Genomic DNA, 20,692 nt, shown 5'->3' with positions numbered 1-20,692 from the left:
TTACGAAAAGAGTAATGATAAAGACGGATGAACAATCAAAAGTGATTCTTCACGGAGGACTAGCTGAGCTCTTAGGATTTGAACCGGGTGTTTACGAAGGAAGTGTCCAAAGTCCTTTCGTAGCGAATCCGAATGGTTTTTTCCCCGTTATGTATGTATACTGTGATTTAGTTGAACCACAAATCGTAGGTGACGTACAAGCCCCCTTCTGAAAATTGTAACAGTGGAAGGGAAAGACGGAGAGATTATTGACAAACATTACTCTCGACCTTTTTATTTACCAGTGATTCGCCAACATTTTCAAACGATTGAAATCGAAATAAGGTCTCATTCGGGGAGTCTGGTGCCGTTTGAAAGAGGTAAAGTTTTCATAGTGCTCCATAACCTACAGGCTTGGTCTGTTGATTTCTTAACAAATAATTCACCAAGTCTTGAACATTAGAATTATTAATTTTAACTTGGTTCATGATTAATTCTTTAGATGGAGTCCATGTAATAATATCATTGTGAAGTTTTAAAAAGTCTATAATTCTTTTGGCAATGTTCTTAAATTTCACTGGAGCGGAATTCACAATTTCTTCTTCCATGGTAAACTTTTTCTCTTCTTCTTTGCTAAGCTGAACACTTTCTTGTGTTTCTGATTTTAATTGGGGAAATGTTACATATTTGTGAAGTATTTGAAGGTATTGCTTGGCTTTTTCATCTTCGGATAACTTCTCGTTTAAAATGGTGCTCATTTGCTGATCTAAATCTGATAAATGGTTTTCAGCAAATTCTAATTCTCGATCCGAGGGTACAAGGATAAATTTACGAGCGAACTCCATTAATTAATGTGCTCAGTACAGAAACTGCGGCAGGAATGAGCAACTAAAGAAATCCATCACCTTTTTGTACCAATAGTCTCCGTTTTTTAAATAAGGGTATCTTTTTATCACCTAATGTACGCAAAGTCCGTTTATATACGGCCAGTTTACGTTTCTGTCTTTTAGACAAAGGAACGTTACCCTGTAATACATTTAAAGCACATTCACATACACTTTTAATAACACTATTGGGACATTTTCTTAGAAGAGTTTTTTTTACTTTACTTTTGCCTAGGAGTTTAAGATGTTCCAGGCTCGACATCTGGACCTCAAATGATTGGTACTTTAACAATTCCTTCTCTTTTATAAAGGTCGCATAAGCAACCGCTTTTTGTGCAGATCTTATATTTTAGGACATTTTTTAAATAATCTAATTTTCAAAAAAAAAAAAAAAAAAAAAAATTCGGTGTGGGAAATTTTATTCTTTTACAACGTAAAAGAGAGTTTTAAATTTTAAAAAACCTACAAATTAAATCACTGAAGGAGAAAACTTGTTGAGTGCAACAGCAACTAACGGAGTTCATAAACAAAATGCTTATCTGAAGGGAAAATGCCTGTACGTAACCTTAACATTTCTTGGGTTTCTGGTCTTAAATCTATTAGTAAATAACTGTAAGGGTTTGAAGTTGCATCCTGGAAGACTTCCTGAAAAGCCTTTGTTTTCCCGGGGAACATCTGCCTTGCCAAATGTACGACTTGACATTTATCCCTAGGATTTTTGAACAGTATCATGTAATGACAATTCAAATGAATGGTTCGCATCTCTTTACCCTGCTGAAATAAATTTTGAACGATAAATATTATAGAAAGATTTCGGTGATGGCTTCCTTTCGTAAAAAGTTTACTTAAACGAGTATCGCTCGCTAACTCAGACATTAAATCATCAATGATAATTAGTGCATTTTGCAGGGAATTGAGGTTCGATGGTAGTCCTTCTTCAAACTGCACATTTTTCATTTTACTAAAAATAGGTTGATATGCTCCATAGCAATAAATTATACGCTGAGGCATAGGAGAAAGCAGACTTTCTTCGATGACTCGTTTCACAAAATATGTCTTACCGGATCCTGTCGGACCGCTGATGAGAGATGTGGAAGGGTGTTTCAACACAGGCCACTCCATTTTGTGGGGTACTGATGATCTTCAGAAATGTGTGAAGCTTTATATACTCCTCTCGTTTAAGAAAAGGCTAAGAAAAAAAAAAGAAAAGAAAAAAAGTCAACCACACAATTTTAAAATTTTACTGAAAAATATAATTTTTTTAACATTAATTCAACAATAACCCTGCAATGAAATAAAATAAATGAGATGCATACCACTTAAAATCCATAGGGAACAGTAGTTAGATCTTCTTTTAGGACTCTTTTGTTGTAAACAATTTTGTACAGTTTTGTTTCTGCCTTAGTTAAAACTTTCCTCTTTTTGGCATCTCTCATGATTTTATGTTCATCGTACATGGCGATTGTTGTTTTTCGATCCATCGAGCACACTAAATTCTTAATCTCCAAAAAATTTAAAATCTGTTGATTTTTGAAGTTGAGGGAGAAACCTCGAACTTTACAGCAAGTCATTCCTCGGGCTGTTACATAAGCGTAATTTTTAGGGCCTCCTGAATGGGGAAAAAATATGCTACAGAAACTACAAGAATAAAAGATCAACCTAATAAAAAATAAAAATAAAAATGAAGCTCACCAGAGACAAATGTAGTAATAGTATCTCCATTGAGTTCATCTGTAAAATCCCCCAAAAAATTACCAAGAGGCGGATCGTTGGTAAAATCGCTTGCGTATATAATTGAATCCGTGTCATGATACAACACAGCACGGCCCAACTTCTCCATTTCACTGTAAAGCTTTAACCGTGCCCATGCAGTAGTAAAAGCTGCCAAGAACACATTTGTGGATGTGTCCTGTGGAACAAAATAATGTTTATAGTCCCATTGCACAGCAGCTACTTCAGGAGTCGGAAAATATAAGTCTTTGATCTGGAGGAAAAGTTAGCAGGTTGCAAGATTAATCATTTAAAAATATACATCTTAATTTACATTAGAAAATAAAATTACAAAACTTACATTTTTTGTTGGATCTGCTAATAATTTATTGAAATCAGGTAATGTATGAACATAAGTCAAACGTATCTTGTTCAGGTTCATTCCCCATCTTTAAAGAAAAAAAATATATAAGAAAAGAATGAGCATTTTTTTTAAGAAATAATAAATGATATAAAGATGTGAAGCAACTCTTTCTATTAAAAACATTATAATAATTATTTACCGCCCCCAGAAGCTGTTCAAAGCCAATTTGGCTACTTGCCGTCTTCCAGGATTCTTCTTAATATTAAATTCATCAAGCTGCACACCCTCTCGCTCAAAATAGGCTTCAATGTAGCGTTTTCGTTCGGTCGAGCTTACACAATCGGCTGGCCAGCCGCTGCTTTCTTGTTTTATTTTTAAAAACAAGTTGATATAAGATTGAAATAGAGTATCCGTAAATTGAGAAAAATGGTACACTTCATAAATCTGAAAAAAAAAAAAAGATAGTGGGAATATGAATATAATAATATACAATAAAAATACATGCTGTGACATTTATAACACATTCAATAATACTAATAATTACCCAAAATACTTACCTTTGTTATACAGTAACCTTTTTTCACTGCTAATTTGACTTCTTCAGTCACCCATGTGCCAATGATGGCTCTCTCATCATCTGAGTGCTGGCAAATGCCTTGATACATTAATTCAGCACAAGTCTTGCAGAGGGGAAACATCAGTTTATTTTGTGCTCTGTACGGCAATACGGGGAGGTATAAACCTCGAGGAGGCAGTATTCGGCACTTTATAATACCGAAATAGTTTTCCAAGGCATCAAAATTTTCAGTAATAATATTAGGGTGTCCGACGGGGTACAAACAGTATTTATTGACCTAGGAAAAATTGAAAAAATATGAATAATCGGAAAAGCGATTTTCTTTTTAAATAAGACATGCGCGTTTAATAAGATTATTTTATGCCAAAACACAGAAAAAAAAGTATTTACCCATGGATACAGTGAAGTGAAATCCACATACTTTGCATCACCCTCATAATACAGCTGAATGGCATTTGTCCGCCCGCCGAAGAAAGCATCTTTAGGATTCAATCGATCCTGAAGCTCGTGACTTAGACGAAAATATTTTACTTTTTCATCTGTTTTCTTTTTCATCTCAAACTCATGCTCCCACATTTCAATTACATTATACCCTCGATCACGTAGCTGGTAAGTCTTGTCTACCGTTTGTTGTCGCAATGTCGACATGGGTAATTTTGTTATGGGGTGGAGTGCATCTCCGTCAAAACAGGTGGAGCAACCGTGAAAGAAACATCCCTGCGATAGTTAAAAATTTTTTCGTATAATACCAATAAATAAATAAATTAAATAATATATTTATAAATAAATAAATATTGAACTCTTATGTAGTATTGATAAACAGTATTTGTTTCTTTGCAATATCCGTCTACAGATATACCATCCAATCGTCTTTCTCCTTTTCCGTTCAAAGCGTGTTCGATTTCAATGCTCTCTTTTTGGGCAATAAAATCAAGCCAACGAATACAGTCAGGACTATGATTCGTGCGATTGATATAACCTCCTACAGGTATCATTGCGATGGTATTAGGTATTATGTGTCGGGATCTGTAAACCGCCATACACGCTGATGCAATGGTTATGTAACTGAAAATAAAACGGACAAGAAAAGTGTAAATCATATATACATAAAGTATACATGCACGTATACAATACGTTGTTACAAAATGACAAAACCATGTAAAAGAAAAGGTTTGTAAAATACCAAAAGGGGTCTACTCCTGTAATTTCTAAAAACTGATTTCTAAATTCAACGCAACATCTACGAAGGATATCAACATCTGATTTGAAAACGAAAAGAGTAAATAAATAAATAAAACATGGTACCAAAAAAAAATACACCTAAAAGACGGATCATAATGAAGGATTAGAAATAGATTGTTGATACAAACCGGCAATACGTGAGAATTTCTTCTTGGAAATCAAATATATCCTTCTCGTGTTCTTTATGCCATTCCAAAAAGGAGGTTCGCACCGCACTAGTCATACAATCAGGATTGTAGTACTTAGGCTCAGGTAAAAATCCCACATAATTTTGATTTTCTTTCTTGTTGAAAAGGTGCGGAAAATATCCTTTTTTTAGTTCTGTAAGGCCGAAACAAGCAGGCAGCTTTGAGAGAGCCATCGGCAAAAAATTAAAAGAATCAATAAGTTTTATGTTGAGGGCGGTATGGGTGATTACCATCACTTTAGAGCCATTAGGGATTACTTCAGGTGCCGTACCCTGTTCTAAAAGCCATGCCATTATAAACTGACCGTCAAATCTGTAAAGAAAAAAAAATTATTATATTTTAAAAAAATGTATTATATTTAAAACAATAGCCCTATAATATATATATGCAGATTAAAAATAATAAGAATACATTTACCCCTTCATATTGTGTGCAATAACAGTGTAATTTTTGTGCACTGTTGTAAACAGCCAAGAGCAGAATTCATGACATGCTTCGTATCCTTTAAATATTTTCTCTTGGCCATCTTTGTACTGCGCTACAGCAAAGTTTACGATGTGTTCCCCTGATGATTGGTCAGTTTCGAAATCAAAGAAAATTAATTTATCGGATGGACTTTTCGCAGAAATGAGTTGTAAGAAACAATGATGTTCTGACGCTATAACATACTCTTTACACGAAGGGCATTTGATAGTCCCGCAACGATGTAAAATTTTAGAACACTGCCGTCGCATGATAACTTTTGAGCATTGTCTGCACTGATACATCTGTAATTAGGAAAAAAAAAAGTAGAACAAAGATTTTTTTAAAAATATATTTAGAAAAAAAAAAAAAAAAAAAAAAAAAAAAAAAAAAAAAAAAAAAAAAACGTTTTAAAAATGTAAGTATTAAAAACTTTTTTTTTCCCCTAGTTGAGTAATACTTACCCTATCGCATACTGAATGCTCTTGTCTACCTGTGACGGCTTTATGCGCTGCAAAGCAGTCCTCAGATTGACAGAGGCGATCACAATCTTTACATCTTTTAGGCAATGTTGGAACGCATTGAAATCTTAGGCAGACATGGCACATATTGTCACACCTGTGATCTTCTGGACGGTCATATGGCTTTTCACAATTTTCGCAATAGTTTTTCGAACCATAAAAACCGTGTAAATTTGTAATGACATCAAAATGGCCATTGTGTTGCCACAAATTAATGCGACGAGTTCGATATCTTCCTTTATACGAGACCTAGAAATAAACAGTTTATAAATATAATTTCATTTTACATTTTTTTTTTCAATTTAATTAATTTTTTTTGTTTAAAATCTTTGGCTTACTTTATTTAAATTTTCACTGCTTATTACTACGATTTGTATATTTAGATGATTTTCAAATGTGCAGATTTCAGTGTATGTACAAGGACCAAGAGGAACTCCAGCACACTTGTGTAATTCTTGAGCTCGTAGCATTAGAACAGATCGTCTCCGATCCCGTAGAGAATTAAGCGCTGACTTGTCTTGCTCAAGATAAGCTAGGGCATATACGATTGCTTTTGCGCAACACAACCCTTCATCATCTGACGGGATGGAAAGGACAGAGCGTTTTTTAAGACGATCTACTTGAATGTTGATTATCTTTGCTCTACCTGCACCGATATCCCTGCGAATCGTGATCACATCTACTAGGAAGCCTGAATCCAGCCGAATTTCATCTTTTGACTGCAGAACTTTCATAATAACCGATAATACGGTCTCCACCGTCATGGAAGATACGGCAATAATTTTCGTAGACATGGGTTTATCGAATCCATCGGCTTGGATACACATTCGTATCCAATCTGTCGGCCTTAGATTTTCTGTTGACCGTTGAATTAATATTTCAAACAGCTGTCTAACAGATTCAGTTACGGCTAGAAGAGGCCTGTTGCGAATATTTTGAGGCAGACGATTCATATCAACACGTGCCTGGAAGGTTATTTCCTCGCCTTGATACTTTCGGTTACGACGCCGTGCCTTCTCTTTGAGTATAATAGCATTTTCCATCTGGAAAAAAAAGAACATAATTCAGTGTAAATGAAAATAAGCACACACGCAAACACACCATAAGCCCTAAAACAGGAGAAAAACTCACATTTACTGAAATGTCATGTTCCACATATGCAGGTCCTTTAGATGGAGCAGAAGGTTGAGTCTAAAAGATGTATAGACATCACAGTGATATGAAAAACATAACAAACATAGAAAAACATAAAAAACATAGAAAAAAATAATTCTCATATATATTTATATATATATTAAAAACTGATATTACCTCATATCCCGAGCCTACTTGATAGTAAAGAGGCAAAACCAAAGGATTCTCCAAAAATATCTGCGAAGTTTCACTTAAGAGCTAAAGAAAAGTAACAGTTGTGTTTAAAGAAATTTAGGTTCAGCTTATATAAAAAAAATACAAAAAAAAAAAAAAAAAAAAAAATTTAATGACAGGGAAAAAAAAAAAAAAAAAAAACTACGTACTTTATCTCCTGAATCACTAAAATAATTTTCAATGCCGTCAATAGGATTTTCGATGAATATTTGAGATGTTTCACTCAGGCACTAAATAAATTAAAAATAGTGAATAGTCTTTTTCTAGGTGGGGCAAAAAACTATACATTGTAAAAATAAGCCACAGAAGGAAATAAATAAAACTAGCTTACCTCATCATCAGAATCTCTTAAAAGCGCATGGAAATCCTCACACTACAAAATAATAGTATTTTTAATCATGTAAGTATTACAAACACGTGGTCAAAGAACAATTGAAAATAATATGGCGATATAACTGTTTTGAAACGTTAATATTACAAACACGTGTTTCAACAAAACAGGGTAAAATATAATAAAAAAAATCTAAGCCGTGTAAATAAAACACATAAATAAAATTTAGCTTACTTGATCATTAGAATCTCTTACAGATACATCGGAATCCTCACACTACAAAAAATTTTAATTGCGTGTCAGTATTACAGGCACGTGGTCAAAGAAAAAAAAACAAAACACTAAAATAATAAAATTAAACACATAATAACCTTAATACATTTTATATATAAATAAAATAAAAATAAATAAAATAAATTTTAAATATGAATACTTACTTGATCAAAAAAGGGTTCCAAAGAACGTTTACTGTTTCTTGAAGCCATTTTCGCAGATACGAAGAGAATTTCTTGTTTTTTCAAAAAGCGTGGTAACAAACTTCTAGAATTTAGCAAGTAATGAATTTCGGAGGCAATCCAGCGGTTGAAACTCGGCTCCGAACTTTTTACTTTGTCTGAATACGCGGATTGGTTAAGAGGGCATGACATCATTTTTCTGCTTTCTGATTGGTCCACAGAAATGTATTCGTTCACCTACGCGGATGTCTACACAAAGGGAGAGAAAAGGCAGACGCCATTTCCCAACCAAATCATGCACAAACATGATAAGGGTGACGTCATTTACCCACCAAGAAAATTCTTCAAAATGGCGGCTATAGAGGAAATCCAAGATGGCGGAGCACGGAAAAACCTTATGCAGATAATTAAGAACCATATCAACCAAGGAATTGTGGGGTATCGCTTAAAGACTTGGATGCGGTCCCCCTCAATCCCTTTTTATTAATTATTGGGTGGTAGCGAGTTCGTACCCCGTGAAAAGGAAATATATTACATTTTCATATTATTTTTTTTTACGATCCTGTTACTTTTAGATGATGTTCTGGACGCTAGATGGCGCCAGCAGTAACATAGCTTCAAGAAAATCAGTAGAGATGTAAAAATATCATTTTAACTCTTTCCCTGCAGATAATAAATAATTTTAAAAAATTTCTTCCATTCGAAAATAATATCACCCACTTAGAAGAAAAAAAATTCATTTGATAAATTGAAAATATTAATTAAAAATTAAGCATAAAATAATCTTTATAATATCTTAAAGAAGGTAATCAATGTTCGAAAAAAAATTAAGAAATTAAAATATATGTCTTCTACCTCTTTCATCGTTTAAAAGAAACTATTCGATCGGTAAACTCGTTGAACGCTTTTCCTTTTTTTTTTTCTAAGTACGAATTTTTAGTCTTCTGTGGTAACAAAAGCGTGGCTCAGTGGTTAAAGCGTGTAGCTGGAGATCTCGACATCATGGGTTCGGGCCCACGCAATTTTTGAAACTGTCATGAAGGACAGCATAAATCACCGTACAAAACAAAATGGCCGATGTTCTCCAAAGACCACGTGATTAATAAATTAATTAGGTAAGTTAAATAATAATTAATTAAATCCTTCATAAATACTTACCGAATAAAATTAATGAATGCCTCGGCGATTCAGCACGCACGGCATGGCGGGAAAAGGATGAGTCATTCCAAAGGAACACCACGTGATCCAATATGGCGGGCGGACGTCACGTGATCTAACATGGCGGATGGAAGTCACGTGATCCAATATGGCGGAGGCCACGCCCCCGTTGCGTCATCCTTTGTTCTATTACGTCATGGCGGCATCCTTTTGCCGCATATAGTGGGGGGTATACTACTTATCTATCATAAAATTTTTCAACAATATAAAAGAAAAAATTCTTTTGGAACAAGTACAGAAAATGTTTTAAAAAAAGGAGAAAACGTTTTAAGAAAGGTCAATGGAATGGTTTTTGTTAGAAAATCTACTGTGCATACTTATGAGAAATAATATCCTCAATTTCCTTAAATAACTGAAAATCTTTTCTTAACACTACATTCAGCTCTTAATTAACCTTTTAACTGTCATGCCCGAGATAATCTCGGGCACAGCACTGGTGTTCGAAAATGTCACGCCCGAGTATTGCTCGGGGTAATTTTTTTTTTAGTGCATCGTATTGTTATACCCGAATATATATCAGGAGACGTTTATTTCGGCTTCATCTCTTTGTCAAACCCGACTGTATCTCGGGAAAAGTTAATGTGCGCTCAATTCAATAGATGACAGCACTTTAACTGAAGATTTCAAAGGTTAGAGGTTATAAGTTCTTTGGTTCAAAGTGCACGGGATCTTTTTGTTGTAAAATGGCGTCCAGTTCTTTGAAACGTTATATAGATGATTTAGATTCTTCTACCGAAGATGAAGGATGTGTGTTTGATGAGCAGGGTTCGTGATACTTCCATGGTCAGCCTCAAAAATAAAAAAAATTGAAGATATACTCAAGCCGAAGATTGTTTCTGACTACAGTCTAACTATGGGTGGGGTAGATCGCTGTGATCAGGAAATATCCTTTCATCCAATAATCCGAAAACGTCAGAAAAAATATTATAAAAAGATATTTTTATATTTACTACACAAGGTACTTTGGAACTCATATTTGCTCTATAAAAATGTAGTTGAGAAACGTATTACATTTTTAGAATTTCGAACCAATTTATAGAAGAGCTTTTACATAAATATGATGATGCAGCTTCTGGAAAAAAGAATGTTGGCGGACCACCTACAATAGATAACCCTGCCCGTCTTACTGAACGACATTTTATTTCCCATATTCCTCCTACTCCTGTGAAACGTGAGCCTACAAGACAGTGCAAAGTGTGTTTTTCGAAAAAGGATAAAAATGAGGAAAAGATAAGGAAGGCAATACGATTCTGGTGTAGTGATTGTGGAGTTGGTTTGTGCTTGGAAAAGTGTTTCCAGTTGTACCACACAAGACTGAATTACTGAACTACTAATAGGTATTCACTTTTATTTATTTATTTTTTCATTTATTTATTTTTTAGAAAATAATTCATTTTTATTTTTTCATTTTTAGAAAATAATGCTCCACTAGAAGCGAACTTTACAACTGCCATGTTGAGTGGCAGCCGCCTCAAGCAAATATGCAGTGGCTACGAAACTTTAAAAAATTTACCCATGTACTTCAAAATATCAATTTTTAACTACTTAAGTATATTTTATTTTGTACTAAACATTTGATTTTTCCAATAAAAAAATTTGACAATTGTGTACCCAAATCATCAAAATAACTTGACAGTTATAGGGTTAACCGAAGGCGGATTAATTGAGCCTTATCTGAAAGGAAAATTAATTTTATTTATTGTGTAATTATGGAAAATTCCTGTCACAAATCATCAGAATAAAGCACAAATTTCTATGTGAAATACAAAAGCAGAAGAGAGTGCATGAGATAAGTGATATCACGTAATGTGACAATACATAGGAAATATATATATATATGTTTTTTTAATGCGCAATAGTTTCTAATTTAATCGTACAAAACCCGAAGTGCATACGTTGCTAAATCATTAGTTAAAAATAAAATGTTAAAATGTAAAAATAAAGGAAGTATGCAACCATTAATATTCTATTTCCCATAAACGCTTATCGAAATACAAGAGAAATATAAATAAAAACATTGTTCTTTGCGTTTCGAAATGTTTCCTCTTGTTTTAAATGCTGATTTAATTTACACAACAACATCAAAAAACTTATTGTCAGTTTAAGCTGTTTAAAAATACAGATGAATTATTAATAGTATTTTTTATTAATTATAAAAAATGGTTATTCTTTTTCTCTGCGTTTTCTCCGACTGCTGTCGGATTAACTTTGATTTTGAGTTAACCGGGAAAGTCGTCCCCTATATTACCTCTGTTAATCACGAGTCCTCTGTGTTTGTGATATTCTTGACAATCTGTCTTAACAATACTTGCGAGCTTACAGAAAAGTCGGCAGTTTGCCGAGGTGATCTCTTTGAATAAATCTATAGAGTTTCAAACGACCATTTTATCATCAGATTATGAGAATTACTGCATATCATTGGGACGTAAGAATTCAAAACAACTTGATAATCCTTGAAAATGCCCAGGAAATAAAAAGAATTTCTGAAAAATACAAAAACAATAAAAGTTTTGGCATCTAGCCTAAAGGGAACCTAATTAGCACATGCCATCATTCTTATTACGCTGTACTAGTGTTTTTGGAGTCAAAGCAAATTTTCAAAGACACAAAAGGCAAAAAATATTTATAAGAATTTTAGCTACATGGGACCTACTTGCTTTGGCACGGTAATAGCTGCTTTCCACTTTCGTACCAGAGCGGGAGGTTAGATATTATTATCTTCCATTAAAAGCTGTCTTTACTTTAAATAAAGAGCGATTTTAACATGCGATCTATTGCAGCAGCAGTGCAATAATAAAGGGCAATAGTGTGTGTGTTTTCATTTAAACTGACGACAATTACAAAGTCATCGACAGTTTAAAAAAATCCGTTTTCTCATTTATTAACTTGTCTGATAAATGTTAATAAGAATAACTTTTAAAAATTGAGGAAAGACTAATTTTGGATTTTTCAAACAGTGATCTCTAGCGAAATAGGTACAAACCCCACCATGCAGTCTGTTTAATAAATAACGCTTACTCCCGTTGCGCCACCATCAATTAATTGAACCAGAGGAAAAACTAACACGCGCAATAATTTAGAAAGGTGAAACTGGCAACATCAATTGGCGAGTCACGCGCAATTCCGACGGCGCGATTTCATTGGTGGATGCTTCTGTCTGCACCTTTTATGGCAACTCCATCACGTAAAAAATGAAAGAGGGGGTAAAATAGCTGCTGAGAGCAAAGAATGGGAGTGTCATGTTTGCACAAAGCGTTATTGAACCCCCTTTTCCCCCTTACTAAAGGGGGAGAAGATATTACACTCATTCAACGCACTTTTTTCTCCCTTCGCTTTTTATTTTAGTGACAGACTAACAGGATATTCTCTCAACTCTGATGTGGGGGGGAAACAAAAATTGAAAATGACTGATCTTAGCCCTACTTATGAATTTTCTGAGAATCAATAAGTTTTGAAGAACGATTTTTCTGATTTTGGGGATAAGAAAATCTGAATGCAATTTCTCGCATCATTTCAAAATATTATAATTATTTTTCTCTTCATGTAAGCAGCAACCTATTACCATCATCGGCAGAAAATTTTAATTGAATTTATTTTTGAGACTGCGTCACGGAATTCTTACCGTAAGAAGAGAGGTTTTTTTTTTTTTTTTTTTTTTTTTTTTTTGCTTAAATTGTTTTATTTACACCCATTTATTAAACGCTGAGAATTGTTTGTTTGTTTTCAGGAAACGGATTCCGTGTCCTGGCAAAGTGAAGAGTGTTACTACCACTTAAGGGATATTGTTGTTATAAACTTCATGAGCAAGCGGGATAGTGAAAATAATGTAAAGCTATATCTTGAACAGATACGGCTTTCCTTTACTAATTAAGTACACAAAACCCCATATAGCGTTAATTTCGTATGAGATAACGTCATAACCAATTTTCTTTTTACCATCTGAAACTGTTTTTTAACAGGCATTTTTGAATGTTTATTTTGATATTCTAAATTTGGAATTTCAAGTCAAAGCAGAATCTGGAAAAAAAATTCCTGGGAATTTGATTCTTAAACCAGTAGGCGATTCTCAACTATTTAGTTCAAAATTATTTTATGAATTAAACTGGAATCCGAGTATAAAATTTTAAACGTAAATTAAAAAATTAATAGCATAACCTTTTACAAAAATTGCAATTAAGCAATTTGTTAAAAGTTTATGATTTACATTTTTTCAATTTAAAAATATTCCTGTAACACTTTTGAAACTTTTCAAGACGTTAGATTGAAATCAGATATTGCATTAATAATGTTTTTTAGCTCAAACAGGCGTTAGCCCTTCTGGGCTATTAGTCTCGAAACAGCATTTTGTGGTGCTTCGCTATAAACAGCGAATCACTTTTTAAGTTGTTGCCACCAAATGTTATCGCTATATTATATTTAGATTACATAATGAAGAATTTGCATATGAATGTATGTATTGTCGATTGCATTGTGAAAAAACGACGGTACCTAGAGCCATAAAATTTTGAATAACGTCGTCTTCCATTTGAACATGGACACCCTGGAAGCCCGAATTTTGAATTTCGAATTTTTTTATTAATTTTTTTTTTTTTTTTTTTTAATTTCGAGTGCTCGGCACTGTCTATCCTAAATTCTAAAGCTATGCTGTTTTTAAATACTTTGTGATATTGCTGTTAAACTGAATTTTTTTTTTTTTTTGGTCTAAGTGCGAGGAACGTGATATTTAATAAATAAAGGAAACACATACAACGTTAGAAAAGGTATTTTTGGGTGTAATATAAAATCTGAAAGCATTCGAATTTTATTTATTGTCTTAATGAGACAAAAGAAGTTAAAATGTTTTCATAAATCGAGAAAATATTTTAACGCACTCTATTTTTCCTTTCGTATCAGTGGTATTTCATTTAGAGCACGCCATGCACTCACTAAATCTAGTGAAGTTTCATTCAAGAAATTACGCATGATATGGCTTTTATGATATAGGAATTTTTGTATGTTATGCTTAATATTCCATGGGGGAAATATATGAAAAATTTTTCGTGTGGTTTTCTATAGGGCTTCTGTTTTATATTTCAAGAAATCTTATTTTTTAATTTAGCACCATTTTCTGTTGCAGTGAAAAAAGAATTTAGTTATTTATGCCTTAGAATTTGTTTCATAATTATTACTTGTTTTATTATTGCTTTTGCATACGTATGTTTATTCCAAATCGTTGTAAGATAGCACTGGAATTCATTTATTGAACTCCTTTTGAATAACAAATGTATTATGGTAACGCCGTATTTATAAAGTTCTATAATTTTTCTGTGTATTCAGCTATTCATTTAAAATCTGTGTGATAAATAAGAAATGATATCATATTTTTAAAAAAGTCTTATTACTCATATATTATGCATTTTTTGTGACACTGATTAGTTTGTATAAATTCTGAAATAAGAGAATAAATAAATAACTTACTTTTTATATGAAATGTATAGTTATCTATCTTTAAATTGGGCTAAAATTACATTGATGTACACGCTTCATATAAATGTATCTTATAATGCTGAAAAAGAACTTAATTGCTTTGAAATAAATCTCGATTCTTATTTTCTAATTTATCTCAAAACATTCAAACAATTCAGGATAAAAATGACATATTTAATAAAGTATTTATCGAGGCATTAGTTGAAATTTCTAATTCAAAAGGCTTTAATAAAGAAGAAGCATGAAAAATAGACTATGGTTACCCATCATTATGGTATTTTCAGTTCGCAATTGAGTTAAATATTGAATACTCTGTTAAGTGATAATTGTAATGGAATTAGATCTCACTTTGCGCTGGCGCTTCTTTCCTACCCCCAGCTGTATTACATTTTTTTTTTTTTTTTTTTTTTTTGCTTATTACGTGTTCCGCCCTTAGGCTTTACATGGAAAGGGAGGAATGCCCCGGGGAGGTCTTTTTAAGGGAAACTGGCTCGTATCCACGTTACACAAGGGGAAAACAACGAAAATGCCCATGCAGCCAGTCCGTTCGCCGGGATGCGAACCCCGGACCGAACTACCAGTGTTCAGTGGCTTTTACAGCTGGTGGGAAGCTGTATTGCATTGTAAGTCATTCTGCTCAAAGCGAGTCCATTGTTGCATTATAAAAGAGATAAAGCTCCAAACAACCGAAAATATATTGTTTCTCATTAACTAAACTATGCCTAAATAAGATTTTAATGACTAAATTTAATACAAAAATTTATTTTTATATTAAATTAATACAAAAAAAAAATCTGAAATGTTTCAGATTTTAAATTACGTCCAAAGGGGCGTTTTTTAACATTTTGTGTGTTACCTTTCTTTATTAAATATCATGTTCCTCGCACTTAAACCATAAGATCCAGTGCAACAGCAATATCGCAAAATAGTTTTAAAACGAGCGTATCTTTAGAATTTCCGATACAGAGACTCACGCGCTGGAGATAAAAATGTTTTTTCTGCACAACGTTGCCATTGCTCGCTTTGAAATCCTTGAGTTTGTTAATCAAAAATTCGTCAAAGTTTTAAAAAATAGGAAATCGATCATAAAACAAATTTCAAATTTCAAATTTGGTCTTCCACATGCTCATATTCGTTGGAGGATTACGTTATTCAAAATTCGATGACTCTATGTACCGTTGTTTTATCACAATACGAGAAATATACATACATTTATGCAGATTTTTCATTATTTAATTTCTTCAAATATAATGCAGGACTCTAACATTTTGTGGCAACAGTTTGAAAAGTGAACCGACATTTATGAGTCCGACGCAAAATGCCAAAACGAAACTAATAGTCCTTCGGGATTCAAATCCCTTTGGACTAAAAATCTGTTAACTTTCAGATTTTATGTTACGCCCAAAAGAGAGTTTTTCCATTTCCATACACATATACGTTTCGAGAGCATTTGGGCTAATGTTCCTTTGCGCTAAAAATATTTAAAAGAGTCTATATTTAGAATTTCCGATAAATAGTCTCGTGTGCTAGAGATAAAAATGTATTTTTCTGTCCAGTGTTGCCATTCCTCGCTTTGAAATCGTTGAGTTTCTTAATAAAAAATTAGTTAAAATTAAAAAAAAAAAAAAAATATGAAACAGATAATAAAACAAATTCGAAAAACAAGGTTCAGACTTTCAGATGCCCATATCCGGGTGGAGGATTATGTTATTCAAAGTTTGATGGCTCTAGGTACCGAAGTTTCTTCACAATGCGATAAATATACATACATTCATGCACATTCCTCATTATTTAATTACTTTAATACAGGGCGATAATACCGACAATTTAAAAGTGATTCGCCGTTTATAGCAAAGCGTCACAAAATGATGTTTTGAGACTAATAGTCTTTATGGGCTACCGCTCCTTTGGGCTAATAATTAAATAGGACTAACTCAACTTATATAGAGCCACTACAAGATTCGCCTTTACTGGTTGCTAGATAGATGTAGCTGAAAATTATTCAGATGATGACTGGCCAGACCGAGTGGTATCTGTTGATGAATAGAAAGGCTGTTTATCACCTCTGCTTTCATAAAATGCAATGGGTCATACGAAGCTGCATAAAGATGTACCATTTTCCCTCAGAAAATCCTTCATGAAAGCATCCTTAGAAAGTTTTCATGCACTTTCCGTTTTCAATTAAACAAACAATAAAAAATAAGATATGTTCCACCTATTTTTCTTTGTTCTTCAGCGGAAAAATTACTGCTGCTTCAGTAATGTTAATTATCAAATTCATGATATCAGTTTAGTCACAGTTCTTCAATACACATTTTCTACCTAACTTAGAAAGCACTTCTTTGCTCTGTCAATCATCACATTAAAGAAAACTTCGCAGTCATAAGATTTTCTTCTCAAACTGTATTTAGATAGTTTATTAAAAAACTTTCCCTTACGCTGTATAAGTAATACGTTATACTCTGATACTTTAATTATTTTGGTTTCCAAAAAATAAGAAAAAATCCAAAAAAAAAAAAAAAATAGCGACAACTCATTCAAAAACAAGCCAATCCGTATAAAGTTTGAATATGTTGTTAAATAAGAATTGCTGAGTAAACTGCAGTTCGCAAATTAGTGGCGCTGCAATCGAAATACGTCATCTGCGAGAAGCTTAAAATAGCATGTTTTGGAGCAAGCCAGCAAATTTCGCTGTGGTACTGAGATAAGAAATCTGGGATAGCCAACTCCAGAACAATGACCTCCAGAAGAACTGTGATGGAGATCTGTTGGGAGACTAGAGGCAGGGCGAAGTCAGACAGAAGTGACCAGATGGCTAAATGTGAGTCCTTCTGTGGTTTATAGACTGGCAAAAATTTCTAACCATAGATGCGGCATCAAGGAGGTTCATCCAAGGACGGCCACCGCCACGACGAGCACTGATGACAGATAATGGTTGTATACGTACGAAGGAATAGAACCTCAACTCCGACTCAACTCAGATCCTCCCTTGCTGCAGCCACTGAAGATTGGTGTCAACATCAACCGCGCGTAGAAGGCTTCATGAATGAAGTATGCACGCGGGCGACCAGCCATCTGAGTGCCGCTTAGGTCATGCTATAGAAGGTGGGCACGTCAACATGTCCACTGGACAGCTGATCAATGGAGGCCTGTTCTCTTTACAGATGAGACCAGGTTTAGCCTCCAAAGATTTAAAATTCAATGTGCATACTATATATCCAACACGCATAAATTCGCATAAATTTCAATATCTGCGTATATTATTTGAAATAATTTACATAGAATCATTGAAAAAAAAACTGGAAGAAAAAACAAATTCAAAGTTTATATATGAAATAAAAGTACAGAAATAAAACCAACTATTACTTTTTCTATGAAAACATTTTTGTCGGTTATGCTGTTTAATTATGGAAAAGCATGCGAAGGCTGTCTGTCTAAGAGAAGGATGTCTTTGTGGAGAAAAATTCAAGGGGAACTTGTTCGTATTTACGTTGCGCATTATTCACCATGCAGGCCAATACGCCTTCAGTCCTGGATAATATTATCAATATTCAGTGGTCTTATTCACTTTGGTTGAGCATACTGTTTGCTATCACTGTGATATGTAATACAATCCATTTCATGGCTTTACTACAACGGCAATCAATGCTGAATCATATAAATCTTCATAACTGTATTGTTTGCTGAACATTTTTCCTTACGACGTTCATAAATATGTCTGGATATTTACTGAGAAATGCATTTTACAGTCAGAGAGAAAATTTCCAGAATACTTAATGTGTTATTTTACTGGACTATCACTACGGGAAGCAGACTTTCTTCTTCCCTAATATTCTATAACAGAGCATGAAACAAAATGAAATAAACGTATGCGCACATTATTCATCAGCAAGCTACCTGCAGTAGGTAAACTAAGGCCGAAAAAGAAATATCAGTCACTTACAACAACAAATACGCTTGTAACTTGTAATCATCATTCACAAGTGCACATCAGTATCGTCACTGAAGGAGGAGTTTCAAAAAATGGACCTGTTGCTCTTGTGACGCTGAAATCTTTGAAACTCTGCATATGAGCGCATGTTGTTGTTTGCATTTGCTTCGCAGTTATAAATGTATGTTGTATAAATGCTGCCTTTAGTAGAAAATCTCGTAGTGCTTTCATTTCATAAATTCATTTAATCGTCAGCATTTCGCTTTCGTGAAATTTATCGCACACTGATATTCGGATTAATGTTCCTGACATATTATCACTCTTTATATCGAGAAAATGACTCCTACAGTTAGCCTCGAATATTTATTAATATTTATGCATTTAACTAATACCAGTGGATTAAAAGAATTCAAGTGTATAATTTTTTATTGAGCTGAAAATAACTGGAAGTGTTACAATAAATCTTCTGTTTTCTTATTTCAATACTTGCATTCCTTTGATTTTAAAAGTGTAAGATTCAAAATATATATTGTAAATGATCTGATTATACATAATGTTAACATTAAAAGTTATATATAAATAAACTAAATATATTTGTTGTGAATAAGATAAATTCATTCTGTTTGAAGAGTATTTCTTGTGCAGGCAATACATTTATGAATGAACCGTTATTAATATGAAATTTAAGACACTAAATATGTAGGAACGCAAATAAGGAAAACTCACTTTGAACAAAACTGTGCATTGGCTGTTACTATAGAACATCTTTTTCATAGAGACTACAATAAAAAATGCTGATTTCTACTATTCACATATATAATTATGCTTATATTTGATTTAAGTTCGCACTGAAAATTTTCATAAGAAATCTCCCGATGCTTTAATTATTTTGCACAGGAAATTGCGTTGCAAAGAATTTTCAACCATCTTGCTTAAAGTGCGGCAAAGGTCATGTGAAATGACAGAAATATTAGTAGAGGCCCATTGGTTCATTTTAGGAGACACTCCTCTGTGGCAATATAGATGTGCACATAGGAAATATGCAACCCGTAATGCACACATTTCGGTTGCAAGTGAATTTTCCTCAACCCAGCGAACAAAGGCACAAAGTCATCATGTTATCAAAAATCCTCAGACAACTAGATTTCCACATCAAACTATCAACAAAGTTGAACAGACCACTGTTGATCAGAAGTGTGACTGACAACATAGAGTTAATTAATGTGTATTAGATACTATAATCTTACAATAAATTAATATTAAGGGGGGATATTACTGAAGAAATTACAAAAAAAAGTGCAATTGTTGTATTGTATTTTTTGATTCGTACTCTGTTAACAGTGCAGGATTTACGCATGAGCTACACAAGCTATAGCTTAGGGCCCCCGCTTTTTTTGGGGCCCCCAAAAAACCTTCTAGATATCCAAAAATCATATTTGGCACTAACATATAATATCTGGACTAATAAAGTATCTCAATTAGCTTAGGGTCTTATCTAGTCTAGCCCTGTCTGTTAACAAGGAGAATAATTTATTTATTAATATTTATGCTTGTTTATGCTTGTATTGTTATGGAACGCCGTACGTATTTATAATAGTAAAAGAAGAAACTGAATAGTTTTTAGAACACAGATATATCCAGCTTATAGTAGTAAATAATAATACAGTGAAACCACCTGTGATAGCTACTTCTCTTAGATGACTATCTCTGACAATTTTTACATATTTTTGAAAACATAAACAAATATTAGAGTTAAATATCACTACTTCAAAATGACCTCCTGCACAGAAAACAAAATTCTTCTGGAACCAAAGAGGGTTGTCTTAGAAGGAGTGCAGTTATTATTTTAGGCATTCTGCATATATCTAGTAGTTAAAGGCAAAGAATACTAATCAGACAAGAAAGCGTACTCGTAATTAATTAAAACCATTTTTAGATACTGAGCAGCTAAAATTATGTTAAATTCTCAGTTTGAAATTGCAGACTTGAATTGTCT

At 33.4% G+C, this 20,692-nt stretch overlaps 2 protein-coding genes across 2 annotated transcripts; both read right to left on the bottom strand.

Moving 5' to 3' along the window:
* Nucleotides 1-386: 386 nt before the first annotated feature.
* Nucleotides 387-4,776, bottom strand: LOC146997519 (uncharacterized). The gene is made up of 8 exons (XM_085814725.1): nucleotides 4,698-4,776; nucleotides 3,905-4,579; nucleotides 3,495-3,791; nucleotides 3,137-3,381; nucleotides 2,935-3,022; nucleotides 2,556-2,847; nucleotides 2,180-2,472; nucleotides 387-2,052 (listed from the first exon to the last, which is right to left on the bottom strand). The coding sequence occupies exons 2-7, from the start codon at nucleotides 4,160-4,162 to the stop codon at nucleotides 2,183-2,185; spliced, it is 1,470 nt and encodes a 489-aa protein (XP_085670851.1). The 5' UTR covers nucleotides 4,163-4,579; nucleotides 4,698-4,776; the 3' UTR covers nucleotides 387-2,052; nucleotides 2,180-2,182.
* Nucleotides 4,777-4,848: 72 nt separating this feature from the next.
* Nucleotides 4,849-8,781, bottom strand: LOC118179479 (uncharacterized). Its single transcript, XM_085814337.1, has 7 exons — nucleotides 8,064-8,781; nucleotides 7,861-7,902; nucleotides 7,059-7,668; nucleotides 6,266-6,970; nucleotides 5,871-6,176; nucleotides 5,362-5,711; nucleotides 4,849-5,256 (listed from the first exon to the last, which is right to left on the bottom strand). The coding sequence occupies exons 4-7, from the start codon at nucleotides 6,968-6,970 to the stop codon at nucleotides 4,860-4,862; spliced, it is 1,758 nt and encodes a 585-aa protein (XP_085670463.1). The 5' UTR covers nucleotides 7,059-7,668; nucleotides 7,861-7,902; nucleotides 8,064-8,781; the 3' UTR covers nucleotides 4,849-4,859.
* Nucleotides 8,782-20,692: the final 11,911 nt, after the last annotated feature.

The sequence above is a fragment of the Stegodyphus dumicola genome, chromosome 4 (genome assembly GCF_044657685.1).
Source record: "Stegodyphus dumicola isolate Sdum_Otavi_A_Nest chromosome 4, ASM4465768v1".
Lineage (NCBI taxonomy): Eukaryota > Metazoa > Arthropoda > Arachnida > Araneae > Eresidae > Stegodyphus > Stegodyphus dumicola.
This window is presented reverse-complemented; position numbering and strand designations above follow the sequence as displayed.

Coding starts and splice junctions, on each gene's coding strand:
- LOC146997519 (XM_085814725.1), bottom strand. CDS start 4,162: ATGTCGACATTGCGACAACAAACGGTAGACAAGACTTACCAGCTACGT. Junction 3,382..3,494: donor AAGGTTACTGTATAACAAAG/GTAAGTATTTTG, acceptor TTTTTTTTTCAG/ATTTATGAAGTGTACCATTT. Junction 2,473..2,555: donor TATTACTACATTTGTCTCTG/GTGAGCTTCATT, acceptor TTCCCCATTCAG/GAGGCCCTAAAAATTACGCT.
- LOC118179479 (XM_085814337.1), bottom strand. CDS start 6,970: ATGGAAAATGCTATTATACTCAAAGAGAAGGCACGGCGTCGTAACCGA. Junction 6,177..6,265: donor GCAGTGAAAATTTAAATAAA/GTAAGCCAAAGA, acceptor GTTTATTTCTAG/GTCTCGTATAAAGGAAGATA. Junction 5,712..5,870: donor AGCATTCAGTATGCGATAGG/GTAAGTATTACT, acceptor TCCTAATTACAG/ATGTATCAGTGCAGACAATG.